The 27952-nt window shown below is 40.5% G+C and overlaps 1 protein-coding gene across 1 annotated transcript in view; it reads right to left on the bottom strand.

Annotated features, from left to right (window-relative positions):
* Nucleotides 1-27952, bottom strand: part of DNAH14 (dynein axonemal heavy chain 14) — a 305880-nt gene that overhangs the window by 238488 nt on the left and 39440 nt on the right. The window contains exons 8-12 of the mRNA XM_049635106.1: nt 26196-26340; nt 21967-22098; nt 13910-14160; nt 8261-8390; nt 233-512 (exon numbers count right to left, since the gene is read on the bottom strand). Of these exons, the coding sequence (XP_049491063.1) occupies nt 233-512; nt 8261-8390; nt 13910-14160; nt 21967-22098; nt 26196-26340 (938 nt within the window). The remainder of the gene's footprint in view (nt 1-232; nt 513-8260; nt 8391-13909; nt 14161-21966; nt 22099-26195; nt 26341-27952) is intronic.

The following is a 27952-nucleotide window of genomic DNA, read 5'->3' as shown; positions in this document are numbered from 1 at the left end:
TGCGTAGGAGACCAGAATGAGTAACGGTGTTATCGCTTACATGCACCACAGATGATCTGAGCTTGTGCTTAGAGCTTTCTTAACATTTATACTGCCGAGAAATGATATTATTTCTTAATATTTATTATCGCCGGTCAGCGATAATAGATAAACTACTAAAATTTTCTGTCATTTGCTCTTTTCCGGCTGTTAGCGTATCTCCTTTCATTCTTAATAGTCTCACTCATCTTACCTGAAGGTATTTCTTCAAGGTTGTAACAAACTTTTTTTGGTTTCTTCATTATTGGCATTTCTTCACTCGACTGTTTTATGACACAACTGACTTCATGTTTTGGTGCCTCCTCTTGTTCACACACCCCAGGTTCCTCAGAGCCATTGTCAGACTCATGAAAGTTCTCTGTGGAAGTTTCTGAAGAGTCACTCTCTTCAGGAGACCTCAAGCGTAGAGTCACTTCAAATACTGGTGCATATACTTTTCTCAAATTGCTCTCCACTTTGATATGATTCAAAATCTAATTAATAGATATTAGAGTGACAGTGACAATATATAACCGAAAGAATATTCCTTTCAATTCAGGATAATACAGACCTAAACTTTAAATGATAAACAATAGGGGCGCCTGGGTGGCGCAGTCGGTTAAGCGTCCGACTTCAGCCAGGTCATGATCTCGCGGTCCGTGAGTTCAAGCCCCGCGTCAGGCTCTGGGCTGATGGCTCAGAGCCTGGAGCCTGTTTCCGATTCTGTGTCTCCCTCTCTCTGCCCCTCCCCCGTTCATGCTCTGTCTCTCTCTGTCCCAAAAATAAATAAAAAACGTTGGGAAAAAAAATTAAAAAAAATAAAGAAATAAATGATAAACAATAACTTTGGTGTAATGAATACTTGCATGTTAAAATAAGGTAATGTAAAATACACGATGCATTGTAATGCAGGAGTTCCCCCAAAAGACTGTGTAAATTAACACCAGGGTGGTTACATATTGATCATTTGGGAGCTTGTTAAAAATACAAATTCTTGGGGGCACCTGGGTGGCTCAGTCGGTTAAGCGTCCGACTTCGACTCAGGTCATGATCTCGCGGTCCGTGAGTTCGAGCCCCGCGTCAGGCTCTGTGCTGATGGCTCGGAGCCTGGAGCCTGCTTCGGATTCTGTGTCTCCCTCTCTCTCTGACCCTCCCCCGTTCATGCTCTGTCTCTCCCTGTCTCAAAAATAAATAAACATTAAAAAAAATTTTTTTAAAAATATGAATTCTTGGGGGCGCCTGGGTGGCTCAGTCGGTTAAGCATCCGACTTCGGCTCAGGTCATGATCTCACAGTTCGTGAGTTTGAGCCCCGTATTAGGCTCTGTGCTGATAGCTCCGAGCCTGGAGCCTGCTTCAGATCTGTGTCTCCCTCTCTCTCTGACCCTCCCCAACTTGTGCTCTGTCTCTCTATGTCTCTCAAAAAATAAATAAATGTAAAAAAAAAACAAAACAAAACAAAACAAATTCTTGGGCCCCATCCCCAGAGATTGAGTTAAAAGGTCTGTGGCAGGGCCCAAGAATCTTTCTGTAATTAAAGTATAATTAACATACAATGTTATATTAGTTTCAGGTGTACAATACATTGATTGAACAATTTTATACCAAGAATATGAATCATTGAAAAGCTGTGCAAGTGAGTCTACTGTGTACTCACGGTTGAGAATTAGAAATTGGGAATCTCCTTCAAAACCACTGCTGCAGGTCTGACTTCTTCACTGGAATATACACATCCAGGTACAGGTACCCGTCCCTACTGGAGTATACACATCCTAGTACAGGTACCCGTCCCTACTGGAGTATACACATCCTGGTACAGAGAATACGTACTGAGAATATGCACATCCTGGTACAGGTACGCGTCCCTGCTGGAATACACCCATTCTGGTACGGGCACCCGTCCCTACTGAGAAACAGCCAGACTATTTCTCGGATAAATACCTTTCTTAGACAATGTATTTGCTCGTAGGCTCTGTCTAGGCAGGTGTTCTCAACTAACGTATCCATCTCTCTTACCCACACACAGCCCGCTGTTCTGGAGGCATCCAGGGTTTCTCAGAGTGGCTGCCTCACTCACCTGCCAGAACCTCAACTACTCCATACGAATAAAGGCAGTTGACACTGTAAACAAACATCGTTAGCACCCTGTGAAGCCGCTAAGGAACAGCCTGAGCAGATGCTGAAGGGGACACGCAATCTTTAGAGGTTGTACACAAATAAACGCGGGAGTTTCGGGGGGTGACACACTGCTGCAGAGTGGGTAATGGTGACTGCACACAGCACCGCGCGTATGGTAACGCCACTGAATTTCACGTGTAAAATATGCTCGAAACGGGCAAGTGGATGTTATGTATGTTTTATCACAATCAAGAAGTTCAAAGACAATTTCAAACAAACATGATGTGTTGTATAGCTTCTTCTGGAAAATGACCTCTAATCCTGGTAACGACCGGACCTTGAGCCCTACACACTTTCTAATGTTACAGTATTACAAATAGTTGGCGTAGAATTATTCCTGAAATGCACGTAGTACAACTACTATTCGATACGGCATACTTGTATCTGTGTCCACTGCTTGAGTATACCCGATACAGTATACTCCTAGCACACTCTATTATTGGACACAGTTACTCTTGGGTGAGTGCTTATCATGTCCTAGGCGCTAGAGTAAACAAGTTGCCCTCACCTCATCTTCACAGCAACCTGGACAGAAATTATTACTCTTATTATATATAAAAAAGCTGGTATTAATTTGTTAAAGGCTATATTGCCAGCATGTGGTAAGGCGGAAGTCATGGGTCTGCCCCTCCCTTGCCCGTTCTCTCTCTCTTGCAAAATAAATAAATAAATAGAAAATAGAAAGCTTCTTGGCAAAATACAAAGGTATGAGAGTGAAGTCAAGCCAAAGTTATGAGAGTGAAGTCAAGCCACAAGACTTGAAGTCAAGTCAGGATGGGAGAAAATATTTGCAAAAGACATAGCTGCTAAAGGTCTGTTCTCTAAAATATGCAAAGAACCCTTCCAACTCAACAGTTAGAAAACACATAACCCAATTAAAAATGAGTCAAAGACCTTAACTGACACATCAACAAAGAAAGTATACAGGTGACAAACAAGCATATGAAAAGGTGGTCCACATTATTTGTCATCAGAGAAATGCAATTTAGAACAAGGACAATTTAGAGCAAGGACAATTTAGAACCAGACAAGGAGTGAGAGTCCCAAGCAGGACCCGTGCTGTCAGCACAGAGCCCGATGTGGGGCTCGAACTCACGAACCAGGAGATCGTGATCTGAGGCTAAACCAAGAGGTAGATGCTTGACCGAATAAGCCACCCAGGAGACCCAAAAAGTCTTCTATTTCAATGAAGTCCAGCTTATCAGTTCTCTCATGGATCGTGCCTTTGGTGTTGTGTCTAAAAAGTCACTGCCACACTTAAGGTCATCTAGGTTTTTTCTTATATTACCTTTAAGAGTTTCTTTAATTTTGCATTTGACAAATAGGTCTATGATCCATTTTGAGTTAATTCTGTGAAAGATGTGAAGTCTGAGTCTATATTCATTTTTTTTGGCACATGGACGTCCAGTTGTTCCAGCACATTTATTGAGTACCATCATTGCTCCACTGTATTGCTCTTGTTCCTTTGTCAAAGATCAGTTGACTATACAGTAAGATCTTGGATTGTGAGTAACTTGTTCTGCAAATGTTCCACAAGACGAGCAAATGTTTCTAATAAATTTTAACTTGATAAACAAGCGATGTCTTACAGTACGAGTAGTATGTGACACCAAACATCACATGATCACCACTAAACCAATGGTTCTTGAAATCTGCTTTGATATACAAGTGCTTTGGATTACAAGCATGTTTCTGGAATGAATTATGCTCACAAACCAAGGTTTTACTGTATTTATGGGAATCCATTTCTGGCCTCTCTATTCTGTTCCAGTGGTCTATTTGACTGTTCTTTCATTAATACCAAACTGTCTTGATTATCATACCCTTAAAGTAAATCATAACGTCAGACAGTGTCAGTCCTCCAACTTTGTTCTCCTTCAGTATGGTATTGGCTATTCTGGGTCTTTTGTCTCTCCATATAAACTTTGAAATTAGTTTGTCATGATCCACAAAATAGGCCCTGGGATTTTGATTGGCATCGCATTGAAACTATAGATCAAGTTGGGAAAAGCGGACATGTTGATAATACGGAGTCTTCCCATCCATGAACATGGACTATCACTTCATTCTTTTAGTTCTCTTTTGATCTCTTTCATTAGAGTTTTGTAGTTTTCCTCCTATATACCCTGTATGTATTTTGTAAGATTTATACCCAAGTATTTCATTTGGGAAGGTGCTAATGTAAATAGTATTGTTTTCAACTTCAAATTTCACTTGTTCACTGCAGGCATATAGGAAAGTGCCTGACCTTTTAAAATTAATCCTGTAGCCTGCAACCTCACTATAATCACTTATTAGTTCCAGATTTTTCGTGGATTCTTTTGGATTTTCTACATAGATGAGCATGTCATCTGCAAAGGAAGTTTTAGTTCTTCCTTCCCAAACCGTATACTTTTTGTTTCCTTTTCTTGTCTTGTTGCATAAGCTAGTATTTCCAGTACAATGTTGAAAAGCATTAATCAGAGGGAACATTTTTGCTTTGTTCCTGATCTTAATAGAAAAGCTTCAAGCTTGTCACCACTAAACATAAGGTGAGCTACAGGTTTTTTGGTAAAGATTCTCTATCAAGTTGAAGAAGTTACCTTCTCTTTCTAGTTTACTGAGAACTTTTATCATGAATGGGTATTATATTTTCTCATATACTTTTCCTGCATCTATTATATGAGCATGTGATTTTTTTTTAGCCTACTGATGTGATGGATTGCATTAACTTTCAAGAGTTGAACTAGCTTACATACCTAGGATAAATCCCACTTGGTGTACAATTCTATGTTGGATTATGATTTGAAGATTTTTACATCTGTGTTCATGAGAGATATCTGTCTGTAGCTTTCTTGTACTGTCTGTCTGGTTTTGGTATTAAAGTAACATTGGTCTCATAGAATAAGTTAGAAAGTATTCTATCTTCTGCATTCCTCTGAAAAAGACTGTAGAAAATTGGTATAATTTCTGTCTTAAATGTTTGGTAGAATTTACCAGTGAACCCAGGTGGGACAGGTTTTTAATTACTCAAAAAAAATCTTCCTCATACTAGAAACACTAGTAACAAAACGAAAAACAATGCATTAAGATTTACATTTTCATGATATAACAAATGGTTATGGTCTGTACTTTATAAATAGTTTTGTAATTCAATAAGAAAAAGGAAGAGAAAACGCCATCAGAAAAATGGGAAAGAACATCAAAAGGTCATAAAAATGAGAAATACAAATAGCTAATAAGTATAAGAAAAACACCCACTACAAGTAATAAGTAAAAAGATCAGTTAATCTGAGATTTCAGTTATCAATAAGCAACGGTCAGTATAAAACAGGATACGTGTAAAAGGCACTCTTTAATAGAAATCAGTATAACCTTGTCTAAAGAGATACTCTGCAAATGGAAGACTGCAAAAAGGCCTATTGTGCTGATTGAGTATTAATCCTAAGGAAAAAATTAAAACAGTGCAGGGGCACCTGGGTGGCTCAGTCGGTTAAGCCTCCGACTTCAACTCAGGTCATGATCCCGTACCTCGTGGGTTCGAGCCCCACATTGGGCTCTGTGCTGACAGCTCAGAGCCTGGAGCCTGCTTCAGATTCTGTGTTTCCCTCTCTCTCTGCCCCTCCCCACTCACACTCTGTCTCTCTCTCTCTCAAAAATAAATTTAAAAACATTAAAAAAATTAAAAAAAACAGTGCATGTGTTTTTATCTAAAAATATTTCTATTCCAAAGTGTTCATAAAGAACTAGTAGAAGCATCTAAAATAACAACTCCCAGGGCGCCTGGGTGGCTCCGTCGGTTGAGCGGCCGACTTCGGCTCAGGTCATGATCTCACGGTTTGTGAGTTCGAGCCCTGCGTCGGGCTCTGTGTTGACAGCTCAGAGCCTGGAACCTGCTTCAGCTTCTGTGTCTACCTCTCTCTGCCTGTCCCCTGCTCATGCTCTGTTTCTCTCTCAAAAATAAATAAACATTAAAAATTAAAAAAAAAAAATAAATAAAATAAAATAAAATAACAACTCCCAGTACAGGCTGGGGCTACAAGGCTCACAGGTTAAATCTAACAAAAAAAATATATAAGATTTTTATGGAGAAATTATAAAAGACATTGAAAAAATTCAAGAAGACTTAAATAGCACAATCATGTCGGGAAGATTCAATATCATAAAATATTAACTCTCCCCATCTTCTAGGCAATTTCAACCAAAATCCAAATAGGGTTTGAATCTAAACTGTATACAGAAGAGCAAATGGCTGAGAATAAAAGAAGACTTATCTCAAAGCTATATACCATTAATCCAGTGTGGGATCGGCACAGTGAGAGGCAAATAGATCAACAGGACAGAGTAACAGCTGGGGAACAGAAGACCCACATATGGGAATCAGATGGTAAATGATAAGGAAAGAGCTGCCAGTGCAGATCAGCAGGGAAAGGATGTAAAGAAACTACGTCTGGGCAATGGCTACTCACACAGAAATACCTGAAAATGGACCCCAGCCTACACTACACACAGACACATTAAAGATACATGTGAAGGCCAGACTCTAAAGCTTCTATGAGAAAATAAAGGAAAATATATTTATGACTCAGGATGGCAAATTTAATCTCAAACACTAACACAAATAAAAGGATTGATAAATTCCACTACACTGAAATGAAGAATTATTCATAAAAATTACCATGAGGGAATAAAAGTAGCAAGCCATCTAGCAGAAAAGATAATTGCAATATAAATATGAAGAATTCCTACAAAACAGAAAAATCTATTCAGCAGATAAATGGACAAAAAACATAGAAGACAAAATATGAGTCTACAATAACATATTTAAAAAAAATTTTTTTTTAACGTTTATTTCTTTTTGAGACAATGTGACAGAGTGCAAGCAGCGGAGGGACAGACAGAGGGAGACGACACAGAATCCGAAGCAGGCTCCAGGCTCCGAGCTGTCAGCCCAGACAGTGACGCGGGGCTTGAGCTCACGAACCGTGAGATCATGACCTGAGCCGAAGTCGAACGCCCAACCGACAGAGCCACTCAGCTGCCCCTCCAGTAACGTATTTTTAAAAATACAGAATTAAGCTACTAATAAGAGAAATACAAACTGAAATTTAAAATGTGAACATTTTCCCTTGTTACCAAATCTACCTAAAATATTAAAAAATATGTAAAACATACATATATTATACAGTGCTATCTCATGAAAATGCTGCTTTTGCGAAGTAGGAAAAGTATCTGCTGTATAAAGTTTAATCCCGAGAAAATATTGTCGGGGGCAGGATACAATTCCTCATGTCAAGAAAAGATTTCCCGGGGCACCTGGGTGGTTCAGTCAGGCAGGCATCTAACTCTTGATCTGGGCTCAGGTCATGATTTCATGGTTCGTAAGACCGAGCCCTGCATCAGGCTCTGTGCCAACAGCATGGATCCTGCTTAGGATTCTTGCTCTCCTGCTCTCTCTGCCCCTCCCCCACTCACATGCACTCTCTCTCCCTCTCAAAATAAATAAACATTAAAAAAAAAAAAAGATTTCCTAGTGTAAGTTTTTCTAGGATTCTGTTAAGAGTTTTCAAATTTGGCTTGTCTCATTTTTGAGTTAATAACAAAACATTTTTTTGTTATTTGTTTTCTGTAGAATGGTAAAGAGTCAAAGGTAGACAATAGTGGGGGCGGAGGGGGTAACTGCTACTTTAGACAGGGTGGCCCTCCCGCACCAGTCCCGTGTGAAAGCAGCATACGGCAGCACTCCGCATTCCCTTATCTACCTTTGTGCTTCCTCACTGCACTCATCACTTCAGTCCCTGTCTCTCCTGGCGCAGAATATAAGCTCCAAGAGGTCAGGGAATTCGTTCCACCCGCTGGTGAATTTCAGAGCCGAGCCCAGTGACCGGTGTATATTAAGTACTCGATAATGCGTGAACAAATGAACCAGCTGAGATGAGTGTCATTACAGCTTTCTACAGTGGGAGGGACGTGTATGTGTGTGTGGTGCGCCAACAATTGTGAATAATCATAAGTCACATTTTTAATTACAAAACTTATTCATTTTACATTAAAAATCTGTGCTTATATTTTTCAAAGACCACTTACCTCATTAATATCTGCTTCCATTTTCACTTCTGACTTTAAAACAGGAGTGGCACGTAAATTTGAATTACCAACAAATTCTTCACCATCATTTGTTATCTTTCCAGGGAGAGTAAAGATATTCTTGTATATTCTAGATTAAGAAATAAGAAAAAAAAGTCTTTCTAAACTTTGATATCTTACTAATATCCAGAACACATAAATAATTAGACATTCCTCCAAAGAAGGTATACAGATGGTCAATTAGTACACGAAAACATGTTTAGCATCACTCATCATTAGGGAAATACAAATCAAGACCACAATGAGATGTAACTTTACACCAAACAGGATGGCTACTATTCTCTAAAAGAGGAAAATAGTGTTGGTGAGGATTAGAATCCTGGTGCTTCCTGGTGGGAATTAAAATAGGGCGGTTACTGTGGAAAATACCGGGGAAATTCCTCAGAAAGTTACCTGTTGAATTACCAGGTGATCCAGCAACGCCACCTCAGGGCATATAAACGAAAGAACTGCAAACAGTGATTCAAACAGATATTTACACGTCAATGTTTATAGCAACATCATTCACGATAGCCAAAAGGTGAAAATGACCCAAATGTCTATCAACAGATGAACAGATAAATAAAATCTAGTATACACATACAATGATTATCTAGCCTTAAAAAGGAAATTCTCATACGTGTCACAACACGGATGAACCTTGAAAACATTATGCTAAGAGAAATAAGCCAGAAACAATGAACAAATATCGTGTAACTCCACCAAATGAGGTACCTAGAATAGGTAAATCCATAGACAGAAAGTCTCTCTGCGCCAAAAGCATGGAAACTGCTTGGGATTCTGTCCCTCCCTCTCTGCCCTTCCCCTGCTCGTCTGTCTCCCTCTGTCTAAAAATAAGCTTTTAATAAGTGAAGCATTTTTATGGAAAAGTAAAGATTTACAAATATAAGCTAACATGGAAATAGAATTTAAATAATAATTATTAGGAAGATGGAGAATACATAAACACACTGCAAAGCATAAGAAACACTAAAACAAGGAGGTAAGAAGGAGGCATAGGGAATTAAGAGCCATTTGAGTGAATCAAGAAAAATAAGAAAACAGAAAAGAGAAAAAAACCAAAGTAAAATAAATAATAAGCATAAATGAAATGGGAGGCACAAAAGCAAAGCATACCAGTTACTAAATCTAAATAGGTTTAATTTCCTAATTAAAAGACAGAAACTATCGGATTAAGTTAAAAAGCAATATCAAACCATAATAAGATAGACATCTCAATTTAAGGTGAAAAGGGCAGAAAATAAAACTATTAGGAGCTTCTGGCAGCAAGAGAATGGCACAGAACATTTTAAAAAATCTTTCCACATCCCCTCATAAAAATCAGAGAAATAGATAATCTGAATAGGACATCTATTAAAGAAACTGAACAAATAATTTGTAAGCTTTCAAAATAGAACGCCCTGGGCCCAGACAGGCTTCCTTGTGAAGTCTGTCAAATATTTAAGAAAGAAATTATACCAGTTCATTCTATGAGCCCAGAATTTTCCTGGAACCAAAACCAGACACAGACATCATAAGAAAACTACAGACTAATACCTTTATGAATAGAGACACACAAATCCTTAACAAAATATTAGCAAACTCTATCTAGCTGCCTATACAAAGGATTATATATTATAATTGAGTGGAAACTATCCCAAAAATGCAAGGTTGGTTCAACATACAAAAATGTATATATGTAACATAATGTAGTATGCCATATTAGCAGCATAAAGTAAAAAACACATGATCAACTGACACAGAAAAATAGCATTTAACAAAATCCAACATTTCATGCAAAAACACTAAACAAACTAACAATAGAGGGGAACTTCCTCGACGTGATAAGAAACACTTGCAAAAACCCCACAGTTAACATCATACTTAATGATAAAAGACTTAAAGTTCCCCTCTTGAGACAAGGAATAAAACAGGAATGTTCACTGTTGCCACTTCTAATAATGTTGTATTGAAGATTCTAGCCAGGGCAATCAGGCAACAAAAAGTAATAAAAGATATCAGACTGGGAAAAAAAGAAGTAAAACGATATCTATTTACAGGTGTCATAATCCTGTATAGAAAATCTTAAGGAGTTAACACACACACACACCATTAGTACTAATAAAAAAGTTGAGCAAGGTTGCTGGATACAAGATCAATATACAAAAATCAGCTGTATTTCAATACGTTAGCAATTAATAATCCAAAATAAAACTTAAAAAAATGTGTTTACAATAGTATCAAAAAGAAAGAAATACTTCAAAATAAACATAACAAAAGAAGTGTGACACATACACTGAAAACCGTAAAAGACTACTGAAAGAAATTAGACTACCCATATAAATGCAAAGACAATCTCACATCCATGGACTGGAAAACTGTTAAAATAAAAACGCTCCCCATATTTATCTAAAGATTCAGTGCAATCCTTACATAAATTCCAGTTGTTGTTTTTCTTTTAGATAGAAAGTGGCAATCTTACTCTACAGTTCACAGTAAATGCAAGGGACCCAGAATAGTCCAAACAATGTTGAAAAGGAACAGTGTTATAAAATTCACACTTTCCAATTTCAAAACTTACTACAAAGCTACAGTAATCAAGACTGTGGTACTGACAGACATAGAGATCACCTGAACAAAATTTACAGTCCATATATAAATCCATACATCTATCGTCAACTAATTGTCAACAGGATGCCAACACAATTCAATGGAGAAAGAATAGTCTTTCTGAGAAACAGTGTTGGGACAGTTGGATATCCATACGGGAAAGAATGAATTTATACCCTTATCTCAGACTGTATACAAAAATTAAAACAAAATGGATCAAAGATCTAAATGCAGCAGCTAAAATTAAAAATCTTAGGAGAATATAAAGGTATAAATCTTCATGATCTTGGATTGGGAAATGATTTCTTTTATATGACAGTTAAAGTACAATCAAGGAGGGGCGCCTGGGTGGCTCAGTCGGTTAAGTGTCCAACTTCGGCTCGGGTCATGATCTCACAGTTCGTGGGTTTGGGCCTTGCGTTGGGCTCTGTGCTGACAGCTGAGAGCCTGGAGCCTGCTTTGGATTCTGTGTCTCCCTCTCCTCTCTCTGTCCCTCCCCGACTCGTGCTCTGTCACTCTCTCAAAAATAAATAAACGTTGAAAAAAATTTTTAAAAATAGTACAAAGAAAAAATAAATTGGCCTTTTTCAAAATTAAATACGTTTGTGTTCGAAAGGATACTATCAAGAAAGTGAAAAGATGATGTATAGAATGAAAGAAAATTTTTGCAAGTAATTATTTGATAATAATGCTCTTGTACCCAAAATATATTTTTAAAATTCTTTATAACTTAACAATAAAGACAATACAGTTTTTTTAAATGTTTGTTTATTTTTGAGATAGAGAGACATAGAGCATGAATGGGGGAGAAGCAGAGAGAGAGGGAGACACAGAATCCGAAGCAGGCTCCAGGCTCCGAGCTGTCAGCACAGAGCCCGATGCAGGGCTCAAATCTGTAAACTGTGAGATCATGGCCTGAGCCGAAGTCGGATGCTTAACTGACTGAGCTATTCAGGGTCCCCCAAGACAACACAATTTAAAAATGGACGGGGGCACCTGGGTGGCTCAGTCAGTTAAGTGTCTGACTCTTGATTTCAGCTCAGGTCATGATCTTGCAGTTTACGAGTTTAAGCCCCACATCAAGCTCTCCACTGAGAGCACAGAGCCCACTTTGGATCCTCTGTTCCCTTCTCCCTCTGCCCTGCCTCTGCTTGCACTCTCTCAAAAATAAACATTAAAAAATAAATAAAAAGAAAAATGGACAAAGGACTTGAACAGACATTTTGTCTGAGAAGATATACAGATAGCTAATAATATCAAAGGATGCACAATATCATTAGTCATTATGGAAATACAAACCAATACTGTTAAGGAGGTCAGTGGGAACAGATTCAGTAATGGTAGCACCTACTTAGCAGGCATTTAATCTGTTTATTCTCAAAGAACCTAATGATATAGGTATTATTGTTATCTCTAGTTTATAGATGAGGAAACTGAGGTTTAAAGAATTTATATAACCTCTGTTAGTTTACTAGCTAACCTAAGTCACACATGTCAGAGATGAAACAGGGATTAACCCAGGTGGTATGATTCCAAAAATACGTATACTTGAAATACACAAGTATTTCTCCTGTAACATTAAAAAAAAGTATACAAGGCATGTTGTATTTTTAAAATAAGCTATGAAATAGTACCATGGAAAAATACATAGCAAAAATTTAGAAGAAACTGTACCAAAACAATAAGACATTGTCTTTAAGTGATGGAATTAGGGTAATTTTTGTTTTCAATATTTTCTATTATATGACCAATTTAATATAATAATAAATATATATTTTTAAAAATTATGTTTGGGCGCCTGGGTGGCTCAGTCGGTTAAGTGTCTGACTTTGGCTCAGGTCATGATCTCGTGACTCATGAGTTCGAGCCCCACATTGGGCTGTCTGCTGTCAGCGCAGAGCTCTCTTTGGATCCTCTGTCCCCCTCTCCCCTGCCTGTGCTCTCTCTCTCTCTCTCAAAAATAAACACTAAAATATAAATAAATAAGGAAGGAAGGAAGGAAGGAAGGAAGGAAGGAAGGAAGGAAGGAAGTTAGTTAGTTCCAAATTAAAAACTTCTCCTAAACACACAAACACACACATACTTGTAGTTTTAGGAGAAATAAAGTTATAATGTGCTATTACTAAATAGTGCTCTTATATAGGTTAAAGTCCTGGCACTGACTCAAATCACTTATGAGGCCTTAGATCAATGACTTAAGCTCTGCTGGATCCAATAATAAATTAGAGAAATAACATATTTAAAATTCTTCAAAATTTTATGAATTGATATATTTTTCACTCTCCAGTTATGATACTAAAACTCTGATTTGACTTAAAATAATATTGCTAAATTTTGACAGTTTGAACATAAAGTATTCTACAGTCTCAGTTCATATTCCATGGCTCACAAGGCACAGTGATAGATCCAGTTGCGGAAAATAAGAAAAATGTTTTAACGGCAGTATTTAAATAGAAGGTGAAAACATTTTGTTTTCAATAGATAGTTGGAATTGACCCAAATTCCAAATGAACCTTGTGGCTACTTCCAGAATCATCCTCACACATCTTTAAGGGCTAGCTCTGAACTTTGAAGATACAGTATACCTACCCATAGGATTGCCAGCTTTAACAAATTAAAAATAAAGAACACCAAATTAAATTTGAACTCCAAGATAAACAATAATTTAGGTAATATTGGGACATACTGTACTAAAATATTATTCATTGTTAATCTGAATTTCAAATTTCACTGGACATCATGTACTTCAAAGGGCAAGCTAACCTATGCAGAATTTGGGGGTGGAAAGGGGAAAAGGGAAATTTTCTTAAATTTTGTGGACAGTATTAAGGAAGGTATTACCAGATAAGAAGTTCAGAAAATTGCAAAAACTGAGTACATATAATTTACAAGGAGAATTTTCAAATTCTAGCTTAAGTTATTGGATATCTCCTCCCTAAGTGGCGACATATTACATTATGATCATAAATTCTTTTTACAAGCCAAAAAAGTGTGATTTACTTGATGAGATTTTCATTCTTTCTTTCCCTTGAAAATGGCACTCTAGCAGAATTATTAAATAATTCCAAAAGCAGTGTGACGGCAGTGTTCATCAGTTGACGGATGAGTTCCTGAAATATGTAGTCAACCAGCATCAGAAACCTCAAAATTGTTTCTAATAAACGTCGATATTCAGGCAGCTTGAAATGTGTTGTGTAGTCTTCAGAGAGGTTTGACTCAAAATATTCTTTAATTTCTTTCTTTTCTGCCACCTACAATTCAATAAACAATGGAGAAACAAGTGACAACTTTCTATGTGCATACAGCACAATTTCTAATATATAGTATTTCCATTAGTCTAAATAACATTGCAACTCAACGTTATTAGGACAACTTTCAAAAACTTCATGTTTGCACTGTATTTGAAGAGCAGACCAAAAGAGGCCTATGAAGTTCAGGGTGTTCCTTACAAGCAGACAAGTTTATGGAAGTCCAACGGGAAGTACATACTGATGATTACCTAAGCGTTCCTGCATAGAGGGACCCTCCTCAAGTACACTAAGAGCTGCCAACGGGGGAGAGTCAAATCTAAATAAAAGGTTCCTTGGCAAACGGCAAATGGCAAAAGCACAGTGAGACCCTCCTCCAGAGGATCAGCGGGGGTCTGCGCCATGTGGGACCTTAAAATGTGGAGTTCTGACACCCAGCCACGTGCCTCAGATAACACACAGGAGTACTGTGCCGCCTGGCACACAGCTCGGACGCAGACAGGGCGAAGGCAGGGATCTGACGGAAGCTGGGGACGCGAGAGGGGTGATTGTTTGCTTTTCCTGAAAAGTGACAGGTGCGAACTCGCCACTCTGGGGACAAGAGTGGGGGGGACACCATTTTGCCACTGCCACAGCTCCAGCCCACCAGCACTGATGAACTTCAGTGAACACAGCACCCCCCAGTGGAGACAGGAGCCACCTACACCGCCCGCGCCCCTGTGCCCTGCAGGTGCATCTTCGTTCGGGCAAGTCCGCCTGAGAGTCAGCGCTGCAGGCCCCTCACGGAGAAGACCAGCACAGACCTCCCCCACGCATCAAGTCTACTCATCAAAGAGGCTGCAAATTTCATCTCTAGGGCAAACAGGATCTAGCTTCTTTTTTCTTTTTCTTTTGATCTAGCTTCTATTAACGAGCAGACCAAAACACATCTAGTTAAAACTTGCCATACGGTGAAAGGACAAGGTCCAAACACACCCCATGCAGGCAAGGAGAAACCCTGCAAAGGACTGGCCTGAGGGCAGGAGCAGCCAGAACACGACAGCAGAGTGCAGAGGGGCTGCCTCACCCCTTCTTTTCTGGACCTCTTCTTAATATAGCCAGCACTCTCAGGCTTTCCTAACAATCACACACCAAAAAACAGTGATGTAGACAAAATGACCAGATGGAGGAATTTACCCCAAAAGGAAGAACAGGAAGAAGTAACAGATAGGGTTTTAATTAACACAGACATAATTAAGATGTCTGAACTAGAATTAAACAATTATAAGGATACTAGCTGGGCTTGAAAAATGCACAGAAGACACCAGAGAATCCCTTACTGCAGAGATAAAAGAACTAAAACCCAGTCAGGCCAAAATTAAAAATGCTGTAACTGAGTTGCAAGCCCAACTGAATGCAATGCCAGTGAGGACGGACACAGCACAGGGATGAACTGGTGACATGGAAGGGAAAACTATGGAAAATAATGACTCAGAAAAGAAGAGGGAAAGAAAGGCACTGGATCACAAATACAGACTTAGGGAAAAAGCACAGTAACACTTGTATCACAGGAGTCCCAAAAGAAGAGAGAGAAAAAGAGGCGGAGCGTTTATTTGAGCAAACTATAGCTGAGAACTTCCTCAATCCGGGGAATGAAACAGCCACTGAAGTCCAAGAAGCACAGAAAACTCCCACCAAATTCAACGAAAGCCAGCCACTGCCAAGATATCATAGTCAGATTCACAGAACACACAGACAAGGCAAGAATTCTGAAAGCAGCGAGGGAAAAAAGTCCTTAACCTACAAGGGAGGACAGATCAGGTTTGCAGCAGATCTGTCCACAGAAACTTGGCAGGCCAGAAGGGAGTGGCAGGATACATTCAACGTACTCAAGGGGGAAAATATGCAGCCAAGAATACTACATCCAGCAAGGTTGTCACTCAGAGCAGAAGGAGACAGAAAGAGTCTCCCAGACAAACAAAAACTAAAGGAGTCTGTGACCACTAAACCAGCCCTGCAAGAAATATTAAAGGGGGACTCTTAGGAGTGGGGGAAAAAAGACCAAAAGTGACAAAGACTAGAAAGGAACAGAGAATATCACCAGAAACACCAACTTTACAGATAACACAATAGCACCAAATTCATATCTATCAATAATCACTCTGAATGTAAATGGCCTAAATGTTCCAATCAAATGATACAGGGCATCAGAATGGATAAAAAAAAAACCAAGACCCATCTATATGCTGCCCACAGGAGACTCATTTTAGATCTAAAGACACCTGTAGATTGAAAATGAGGAAATGGAGAACCATCTATCGTGCTAATGGAAGTCAAAAGAAAGCTGGAGTAGCCATACTTGTATCAGACAAACTAGATTTTTAAACCAAAGACTGTAAGAAGAGATAAAGAAGGCCGTTATATCATAATTAAGAGGTCTATACATCAAGATCTAACAATTACAAACTTTTATTCCCAAACTTGGAGACACTCAAATATATAAATCAATTCAGCACAAACATAAAGGAATTCACTGATAATAATACAATAATAGTAGGGGACTTTAACAGCCGACTAACAGCAATGGACACGACATCTAAGCAGAAAATCAACAAGGCAACAGTGGTTTTGAATGACACACTGGACCAGATGGACTTAATGGATATATTCAGAATATTTCATCTTAAAACAGCAGAATACACATTCTTTTTGAATGCACATGGAACATTCTTCAGAACAGATCAAATATTAGGCCTCAACAGTACAAAAAGACTGAGATCATACCATGCATATTTTCACACCACACACTATGAAACTTGAAGTCAACCCCAAGAAAAAATTCGGATAACCACAAACACATGGAGATTAAAGAACATCCTACTAAAGAATGAACTGGTTAACCAAGAAATTAAAGAACTAAAGTACATGGAAGCAAATGGATATGAAAACACAACAGTCTAAAACCTTTGGGATGCAGCAAAGGCAGTCCTAAGAGGGAAGTATACTGCAATACAGGCCTACCTCAAGAAGGAAGAAAGGGGACACCTGCGTGGCTCAGTCAGTTAGGCGTCTGACGTCAACTCAGGTCATGATCTCACGGTTCGTGGGTTCGGGCCCCTCGTCAGGCTCTGTGCTAATAGCACAGAGCATGCTTTGGATCTTCTGTCTCGCTCTCTCTCTCTCTCTCTGCCCCTCCCCCGCTTGCTTGCGCTCACTTTCTCTCTCTTGCTCTCAAAAAGTAAACGTTAAAAAAAAATTTTAACAAAAGAAGGAAGAAAGGTCCCAAATACATAACCTAACCTTACACCTCAAAGGAGCTAGAAAAGAATAGCAAATAAAGCCTAAGGCCAGCAGAAGAAGGGAAATAATAAAGACTAGAGCACAAACAAATGATGTAGACACAAACAAAAAAACAGAACAGATCAACAAAACTAAGAGCTGGTTCTTCAAAAGAATTAATAAAATTGATAAACCTCTAGCCATACTTAGCAAAAAGTAAAGAGAAAGGACCCAAATAATATCACAAATGAAGGAGGATAGATCACAACCAACACCACAGAAATATAAACAATTATAAGAGACTATTATTAAAAATTACATGCCAAGGGGTGCCTGGGCTCAGTTGGTTAAGCATTAGACTTTAAGCTCAGCTCAGGTCATGATCTCATGGTTTGTGAGTTCAAGCCCCAGACAGGGCTTTGTGCTGACAGCACAGGGTCTGCTTGGAACTCTCTTTCTGTCTCTCTCTGTCCCTACCCGGCTTGTGAGCTTTCTCTCTCTCAAAATAAATAAACTTTAAAAAATTTTAAAAAATATATACATGCCAACAAATTGGGCAATCTGGAAGAAATGGACAAATTCCTAGAAACATACAAACTACCAAAACTGAAACAGGAAGAAATAGAAAATTTAAACAGACCCATAACCAGCAAAGAAATCGAATCGGTAATCAAAACTCTCCCAACAAACAAGAGTGCGAGGCCAGATGGCTTCTCAGGGGAATTCTACCAGATATTTAAAGGAGTTAATACCTATTCTTCTCAAGCTGTTCCAAAAAAATATAAATGGAAGGAAAACTTCCAAACTCGTTCTGCAAGGCCAGCATTGCCTTGATTCCAAAAGCAAAGACCCCACGAAAAAGGAGAATGAACAGGTGATGAACACAGATGCAAAAATTCTCTACAAGATACTAGCAAATCGAATCCAACAGTACATTAAAAGAAGTATTCCTCATGATCAAGCGGGATTCATTCCTGGGCTACAGGGTTGATTCACTAATTGTGTATCAATTAACCTGATATACCATGTTAATAAAAGAAAGGATAAGAACCATATGATCCTCTCAATAGATGCAGAAAAAGCATTTGACAAAATACAGCATCCTTTCATGATACAAACTCTCAACAAAGTATAGATGGAACATACCTCAACACCATAAAGGTCATATATGGAAGACCCACAGCTAATATCATCCTCAATGGGGGAAAACAGAGAGCTTTTCCTCTACAGTCAGGAATAAGACACAGATGTCCACTCTCACCAATACTATCTAACATAGTACTAGAAATCTTAGCCTCAGAAATCAGACAACAAAAAGAAATAAAAGACTACCAAATCATCAAGGAAGAAGTCAAACGTTGACTATTTGCAGACAACATGATACTCTGTAGAAAACTTGAAAGACTCAACCAAAAAATTGCTAGAACACATGAATTCAGCAAAGTCGCAGGATACAAACTCAATGTTCAGAAATCTGTTTCACTTCTATACAATAATGAAACAGCAGACAGAGAAATTCAGAAAACAGTCCCATTTACAATGGCACCAAAACCCACAAAATACCTAGGAATAAACTTAACTGAAGAGATAAAAGATTTGCACCCTGAAAACTATAGAACACTTATGAAAGAAACTGAAGACGTCGCAAAAAAAGGAGAAACATTCCATGTTCACAGACTGGAAGAACGGACATCGTTAAAATGTCTGTACTACCCAAACCAATCTATATCTTTAATGCAATCACCATCACAATGCCACTAGCATTGTTCACAGAGCTAGACCAATCTGAAAATTTTTACGGAACCAGAAAAGACTCCAAATAGCCAAAGTAATACTGAAAAAGAAAACCAAAGCAGGAGGCATCACGATCCTGGACTTCAAGCTGTGTTACAAAGCTGTAACCAATAAGACAATATGGTACTAACACAAACACAGACACAGATCAATGGAACAGAAGACAGAACCCAGAAATAGACCACAAACGTATGGCCAACTAATCTTTGACGAAGCAGGAAAGTATATGCAGTGGAAAAAGGACAGTCTCTTCAACAAATGGTGTTGGGAAAACTGGATAGGGACCACATAAGAATGAAACTGGAGCACTTTCTTACACCATACACAAAAATGAATTCAAAATGGATGAAAAACCTAAATGTAAGGCAGGAAACCATCAAAATCCTAGAGAACACAGGCAGCAACCTTTCTGACCTCAGCTGTAGCAACTTTTTTTTTTTGAGAGAGAGAGACAGAGAGTGAGCATGCAGGAGTGGGCAGAGGGAGGGGAAGGGGGGAGGGAGAGAAAGAGGGAGGGGAAAGGGAGGGAAGGAGGGAGGGGGAAGGGGGAAGAGAGAATGAAATCTTGCCATTTGCAATGATGTGCATAAAGCTAGAGTGTATCATGCTAAGCAAAGTAAGTGAGTCAGAGAAAGACAAATACCATATGATTTCACTCATTTGTGGAATTTAAGAAACAAAACAGATAGGGGGGCACCTGGGTGGCTCCGTTAAGCATCCGACTTTGGTTCAGGTCATGATCTTGTGGTTCGTGGGTTCGAGCCCCACATCGGGCTCTGTGCTGACAGCTTGGAGCCTGAAGCCTCCTTTGGATTCTGTGTCTCCCTCGCTTTCTGCCCCTCCCCCACTCACATTCTGTCTCTCAAAAATAAATAATAAACATTAAAAAATTTTAAAAAAAGTAAACAGGTGGACATAGGGGAAGGAAAAATAAAGGGAGGGAGGGAGGGAGGGAGGGAGGGAGGAAGGGAGAGAGAGAGAGAGAGAGAGAGAGAGAGAGAGAGAGAGAGAAACCATAAGAGCCTTAACTATAGAGAACAATCTGAGGGTTGATGGAGGGAGGTGGGGGCGATGGGCATTAAGGAGGGCACTTGCTGTGATGAGCACTGGGTGTTGTATGTAAGAGACGAATAACCAACTTCTACACCTGAAACCAATTTTTACCATATATGTTAATGAACGAGAATTAAATAAAGACTTAAAGTAAAAAAAGTCTAAACATTTCAGTTATAAGTCATATAAACCAAATCAAACTAGTTTCTGTAGGAGGGAGGACTTGTTGCCTATCACGACTTAAATGGAAACCTCTTAACAAATATTTATGACGAGACCCTGATGAAGCTGAATGGGAGAAACCAGACTGCGAGTAATCCGTAACCAGGGTCCCAAGACAGATGCCGTTAATCCCTTGGCCAGTGTCCCGGAGTCTGCCTGGGACACGACTGGGCTTCAGGAAGTTAGGGTGACTGAGGAACCAGATGAGGAAGGAGAGTCCTTGTTCCATTGATGAAAAACAGCCGCACTGCATCTTCTTGTCAACAGGCGAAGCCTTGAACTCACTGCTACCCAGTCTCCACCAGAAGTTAATTCAGAGAAACTCGGTCTGAAAACCGAGGGGCACCCGGTCCACCTCTCCCGCCGAGAGCCTCCGCTGTGCTCCTGGACTCGGCCAAAGCAGCGGAGAGAGGCCACCAGCCCGTAACCAGACGACACGGCATCAGTCCCTCATCCAAGGGCGTCTGCGAATGACGCTGCCATGCACTGTCATTCCCCGACCGGGGAAGCTCCGTAAAATAATCCTGTCAAGTGAGTCGCAGCATCTCAGAGAACAATGTTCTGAGGACACTGCTCATTGAATTATTGAGTCCTTTTCATAAAATCCTCAGGCAAGTTTTGTCTCATCTGGTTATGTTTCTCTTGAGCAATGAGTCTTTGTCTTATAAACACCGAACTTTGTAACAAATCGTATTTCCCTATATATGCCAGGTCGGGTTAGATTTTAAGTATCTTGAAGGTACATACGTAAACATCCATACGCGTGCATTTACGCACACGCGCGCACACGCACACGCGCGCACACACGCACACACACACACACACACACACACACACTCTTATGCAGGCTTCCCCCACTCTCCAAAGGTAGAGTTGCTACGAAACCTTCCAAAAGCCGCAGCAGCATAAAGCCAAGAAGCCATTACCATTAATTTATACGGAAATTTTTCGAGCCTTCCCACACCCCAAAAGGCTTTGCTGACAGCTGCACAAAACTAACTGATGCTCAGAGACGCCTCCGCTCGCTCGAAGCCCCGGCCCGCCCGAAGGGAAGCCACGTGGGGCCCGGGGAAGGAGCTGGGCCGGCGCCCTCGCTGCCCCGTAACCGCCGCTGTAATAGACGCGGCGGGTTCTCTGTGCTTCTGGCCTTTTTTTGTAAAAGCAACATCCTCTCTGGATTTCAGCTAACAAACCAGCTATGCATATACATCTGCTGTAAAGCAAAGTGGCGTAAATGAACTTTCACAAGGCGGGGGGTGGGGATATACCTGCACGCGCGTACACCTGCACCCCACACGGCCCCTGCAAAGTGTCCCATGCCCGGTGACCATGCGGCATTAGCTGCTTGGCCTAAGGAACCACCTCTGTCCCTCCGCCTGCCCATTTCTAACTCCGCCTCCAGGCATGCAACCCGGAGACGCTGCTTCGGTCAGTATGTTACAGGCTGACAGAGAGAGAGAGAGGAGAGAATGAAAGAATTACCTTTAAAAATGTACGTTTCATTTCGCAAATAGCCTTCTCTCTGATATCCTCAAGCTGTTTCACTGCCTGGGTAGCCTGCCGTGCCTGTTCTTCACAAAATCCATCCAGAGAATACGTTCGGGACCTATCCAGCTACTCACCCGATAGATGTTGAATGTTGGCAAGTCAAAGTTTGTTACAAAAAAAAAAAAAAAAAAAAAAAGACACGAAATATTCTGGTCATCCTTTCATGTCATAAAGAGCATATTTTAAACTCTCTTTCATATACATTATGCTTTATACACCAAATGCTTTCCGTGTTCTTCAAATCCACACACTCAGTTAAACTACATCTTAATAAAACACAGAAAAATACGTTATTATTTTAACTGTAACGAAGATTAAGCCTAAGCAGAAGAACTCAGGAGTTGAGGTGTTTTGAAATATCTGAGCCCCGGGGAGCCACCAAACCCAGGAATTGCTTTTACCCTTGAAATCTCAGGGGCACCTGGGTGGCGCAGTCGGTTAAGCGTCCGACTTCAGCCAGGTCACGATCTCGCGGTCCGTGAGTTCGAGCCCCGCGTCGGGCTCTGGGCTGATGGCTCGGAGCCTGGAGCCTGTTTCCGATTCTGTGTCTCCCTCTCTCTCTGCCCCTCCCCCGTTCATGCTCTGTCTCTCTCTGTCCCAAAAATAAATAAAAAACGTAGAAAAAAAAAATTAAAATGAAATCTCGATTGCGTGTAAAATTACAGACGTGAGCACTAAACGTCAGATAAAGAGGCTAAAATTAAATAATCCAAATGACGTGAAGTGTGCATGAGCTCACTCGGCATGCAGCACGGGGGAAATCCCATCGGCTGTGCTACTGGGCCCCACAGCACACAGACATTTCGCCCACTCACGGTAGCCCAGTGTCTTTCCTCCTTGCGGTGTTTTCCTGTTTTTCCCACCATGTGTTAATTCTCTCACCAAAACGCATTTTCATCAACAAACACGCACCTTTATCCCTAGTGGTACTCTAATACTTGGTAAGTGTAGGCTTGCAAAAAAAAAAAAAAAAATTGAAAAGTGCTCCCCTAACCTTAAAACTCTGGATTAACTCTGTGTGCTCCCTCTCCTCGTCCTTTTTCTGGTTACCAGGCCCTGATCTTTCCAGTAAAGGTGTCTCAAAATGTCGCTTCCTTTCTGAGCTCACTGCCAACCACTAACTGAAGTCACTCTTGCTCACACCTGCATTATTCTAGTGCTCTAACCATCTCTTTGCCTCTCCCTGCCTTCCATTTCCCCCACAAAGTGACATCACATTAATTTTCCTAAAATGACATGTTCAGAAACTTTCAATCACTGTTAAGAATAATTCTCAGAGTTTACTCTGCAGAAGAACCGCGCGGGGAGCCTGTGAAACGTGTAGATGACTAGCACTGCCCACTGCACTCTCCCCCAACAGGGGTGGGACACAAACAGTCACATGTGCACAAGGCAAAGTACTGAGCCCCCAAGACACAATTATTCTTGAACGCAAATCCCAACTCTCCAGCTGGTTCTATGGCCTTGGATAAACCGGTCTCCCTAGGTCTGGACGAAATGAGAACGCAGGCCCTTTCCCATTTGTTGTGGACGCTCCAGGGCCCTGTGGCACACACTCGTCCACACAGCATGTGCACACTTGCCCACCGTACCACGCACACACCCGCTCCGGGGCCCTGCGGCGCACACTGGTCCACACAGCACACGCACACTCGCTCCGGGCCCTGTGGCGCACAGTCGTCCACACAGCACACGCACACCTGCCTCGGGGACCCCTCCTTGGTACCTGCGCCCCCAGCAGTCCACCTTCTGACTCCTGACCCCCGACTCGGTTCTCCAGGCTACGAATCCCTGCTGTCCCTCCTTCTGGGCCTGGTTTCTCCAGTGGGTCTCAGGAACTCCTGTCCCTGCGAACTTTCCTCACGACCCCCACCAGGAGCGCCCCCGCTCACAGCAGGTTCAGCTCCTAGCTCTCCCTTAGTCTGCTATTCTTGGCCCAACGTTCAGACCCAACCTAACTTTCGAATCGAACATAAACTGAGCGCTTTCCTCACATTCACATACACCCCCCCTACCCGACCCAGCTCCCCAGCTCCTCAAATCCAGCACGGCCCAGCTCATCACGTCCTCCTTTCCCGCAACACGCCTAGACTTCCACTGCAAAGGCTGATCTCCGCTTCCCCTGAATCTCTGGGCGTGAGTATTTCACAAGCATTGTTTGCTGATAAATCCTCCTTGCCTTCTATTTTGCTACCTGGTTGGCTAGAATGATTAGCAAAATTGAGGGACTACCTCTAGAATTAGCAATCATTTTTCTATGTAAAGAATCATCTCTTCCAATAAACTGTAAGCAAAGGAAAATTAACAATACCTCATTTTTAGTTTTACCCATCTCCTCTGCATAAAATAGGTAATTGACAAATATTTACAGGGTCTAAGGTCTCCAGGGAAGAGTCCTATCATCCCTTCTCTGTCACTCTGTGAGCATTACCATCCATGAGGCACAGCCTTCACAGATATACTAAAGTTTCCTTTGCCTTAACGCCCACCATTAACTGGTAAATTCTGTGACTAAGTCACTCATGAAACAATCTAATATAGCTGTCCAACCAATTTCCTTCTAGAATAAAACCATATAAAAGTACTCTTCAATGAAATGTCTCATACTTAACTTGAATTTAATCCTTTTGAAACATTAATCTCAATACAGTTATAAAAAATACACTTCATCTGTAATAATTCATTTTTTCATTAATTCTTTTATTCACTCAAAGACTACTTATTAAGCATCTACGTATCAGCCACTATATATAATCAATCCTAAAAATACACTGATTTATAGGTATTAACCATATTACGCATAGTCAACACAATTAATTTTTTAGTTGATTATCAAATTTGAGTTGATTTATCAAATCCTTTCACTATTTTTAAGTCTAGATGACTATCAATTTTACTTTTTAGTACCTCCTTCACACAGTGGGTAAATGAAGCAAAAGCTGCTAGAATCCTGTTCAATTGTATACTAAACACTTAAAACATATAGTTCTATATACTTTAACCTCTCTGAAAGAACTATGCTAGGGACGCCTGGATGGCTCAGTCAGTTAAGTGTCTGGCTTTGGCTCAGGTCACAATCTCATGGTTTTGCTCATAAGTTCGAGTCCCGCATCAGGGTCCCTGCTCTCAGCACAGAGCCCGCTCAGATCCTCTGTTCCCTTCTTTCTCTCTGCTCCCTACCCTCACTCTGTCACTCTCTCAAAAATAAATAAAACATTAAAAAAAAAAAGAAAGAACTATATAAACTAAAACATTCAGTAAGAAGCTCATCCTTTCTGGGGCGCCTGGGTGGCTCAGTTAAGCATCCGACTTCAGCTCAGGTCATGATCTCACAGTCTGTGAGTTCGAGCCCTGCGTCGGGCTCTGTGCTGACAGTTCAGAGCCCGGAGCCTGCTTCAGGTTCTGTGTCTCCCTCTCTCTCTGCCCCTCCCCTGCTCGTGCTCTGTCTCTATCTCAAAAATAAATAAAAACATTAAAAAAAATTTTTTTAAAAAGAAGGTCACCCTTTCTTAGAATTGTGGAACAGAAAAACCCATAAATTGAAGCAAAACCTCCAAGTGGCAACTTATGACAATTTCTTGCCGTGTAATCTTGAGAGAGAAGAACATCGCAGGTAGCTAACAATTATATATTAGAAATTACTATTTATAAATGATATTGCACATTCAGAGTTTTGAAAATAAAGAAAGGGCCTCATAACAGACTTAGGTTGAATTGAGGGATGAAACTATGTATAAAGAATGTTGTTAGGGGCGTCTGGGCGGCACAGTCAGTTAAGCATCCAACTCATGATTTCAGCTCAGTTCATGATCTCACGTTTTGTGAGTTCAAGCCCCTCACCGGGCTCTGTACTGACAGTGCGGAGCCTGCCTGGGATTCTCTCTCTCTGTCTCTCTCTCTCTCTCTCTGCCCCTACCCTGCTTGCTCACTGTCTCTCAAGTAAATACACTTAAAAGAATTTTTTTAAATAAGGAATGTTATTAGTTATTAAAAATGACTATCCATGGAAACGATGTTCTTTGCAACTATTTTGGAATGTTAGTCATCCGTAGTGATGGTTTCTTCCGGATCTAGAGACAGGTATTCCTTTGATTCAAAACTCCTTTTGTTCCTCCTGGTTTCTACCTGCAAACAGAGACTAACGGCAGTGTGCTGCTCCTCACCTTGATGAGGCAAATGGCAGACGGAGTTTCTTCATATTCTTTTCCATGTTTGCGATCAATTGCATCTTCACAAAGTCCCTTCACACAGAGCAGACAGCCTTGAAATAACTCATCAGCCCCAAAAAGATGGCGGCACAAAAATGACCTGAAAGGTAAAAACTTTCCAGACTTACCTGGCTCCTGTTCAAAATGAATACAATTCACTTAGAGGGAACTGTGTAATTGGTTTTGTATCCATATGTATTATGTCTACTGTATTTTAAATGACATTAATAAACGTTAGTAAGCATAATGGGGTTTGTTTGGCTGATAATGTTGAAAGCAAGGTTCTGGTATTGGGTGTGTTGAGTAAAAAAATACGAGGGCAAACAAGTGATGATACAATTTTATGCCACTGAGTTCTAACAACTTTGAAACAGTAGGCAGCGATGTACAACATAAGTTATATTTCCCCTATTAAATTTAAATACTTTTCCTCAATTTATGTTTTCCCCAATTACAGGAAGAAAAATTAGCTAGACTTGGGAACCATTTGGAGAATGTTTCTTAAGTTCTCCAACCACCTATATCCTAGAATAGAAAAGATGGGCCTTGCTCTTTCCTCTGCCCCTTTCTGCCGGTCCGATTGCGGTCACAAAGGTGAGTATTATCACTTCTAACAACACAAGACAGAACTGAAGGAGAAAAGAGCAAAGTGAAAGAGATCAGGCTCCTTAAAAACTGGATCAAGAAAAGCGAACCTCCCTGTGCAACAGTGTATCAAAGAAGGGGGTGGGGGGGGGCTTCTGCCCTTCACCCATCCCTTGTGGGGTGGCTAACTTTTATAGCTGATTTTGGTATATTTTATATAAAAATATAATCGTCAGAAATTAGCCTTTTCCTGTCTTTCCATTTTATTGGCGAAAGCTTTATCCACCATGAAGAAGCTCCCTGGGCCCTTTATTCTCACTGCCCTCCCCCTCCCCAAGGCCTTGTGGTCTTTGTCATAAAGGCCTCCTCAAATGACACAGGCCTCGCATAACCTGGAGCTACTCACAGAGGTGGAATTTGTTCACGGACACTCCCCTGGGTATCTAGTACAGGGAAGAAAAGAAATCATACTAAAGACAAATGGCACATTCCAGAAAGTGAACCGCCACAAAAAAAATCAAACCCCATCTTGGGATCTATTCACAAGTGAATGATGATGAAGATTCACATAGTAACGAATCCACATTACCCAGCATTGTTTAAAGCTTTCTTCTTTCCTTTAAAAAAATATAATTGACTTTATGTGTGTATTTTAACACAGATATGAGGAAACTAGGGAGGGTTCATTGCGAAAACAATTATAGGGGGGGAAAGCATGAAAACATTTAGAACTGTGATGGTGAGATCTGACAAGAGAAAAATAATGCATCATCTGATGACTATTCAGGCAAAGGTGTTACCAGGAACTCGCCAACAAACTTCCATCGTATCGTACTAGAGAGCTAAATACATTCTCGCAAACTTGACTCACAAGATTGAACTGCTTGGCATTAGAACATATATCACAGAAATCTCTTAAAACCCAGGTCCTGGCTCCTCTAAAAATGGGGTAAGTGTACTTTCCACTACTCTTCCCTCTAGGTACAACTAAAAACTGTGAACGTTACATATGAAGTGAACGTGAGAAGACACTGAGAGGTAGAGAAGACAGACCGGCCAGGAGTGACAGGGTGATCAGGCGCGTTGTCTTCTGCCTTCTACAGCCCAGGCTTGGAAATGCCAACAGG

Source organism: Panthera uncia, chromosome F1, assembly GCF_023721935.1.
Source record: "Panthera uncia isolate 11264 chromosome F1, Puncia_PCG_1.0, whole genome shotgun sequence".
Taxonomy (NCBI): Eukaryota; Metazoa; Chordata; class Mammalia; order Carnivora; family Felidae; genus Panthera; species Panthera uncia.
This window is presented reverse-complemented; position numbering and strand designations above follow the sequence as displayed.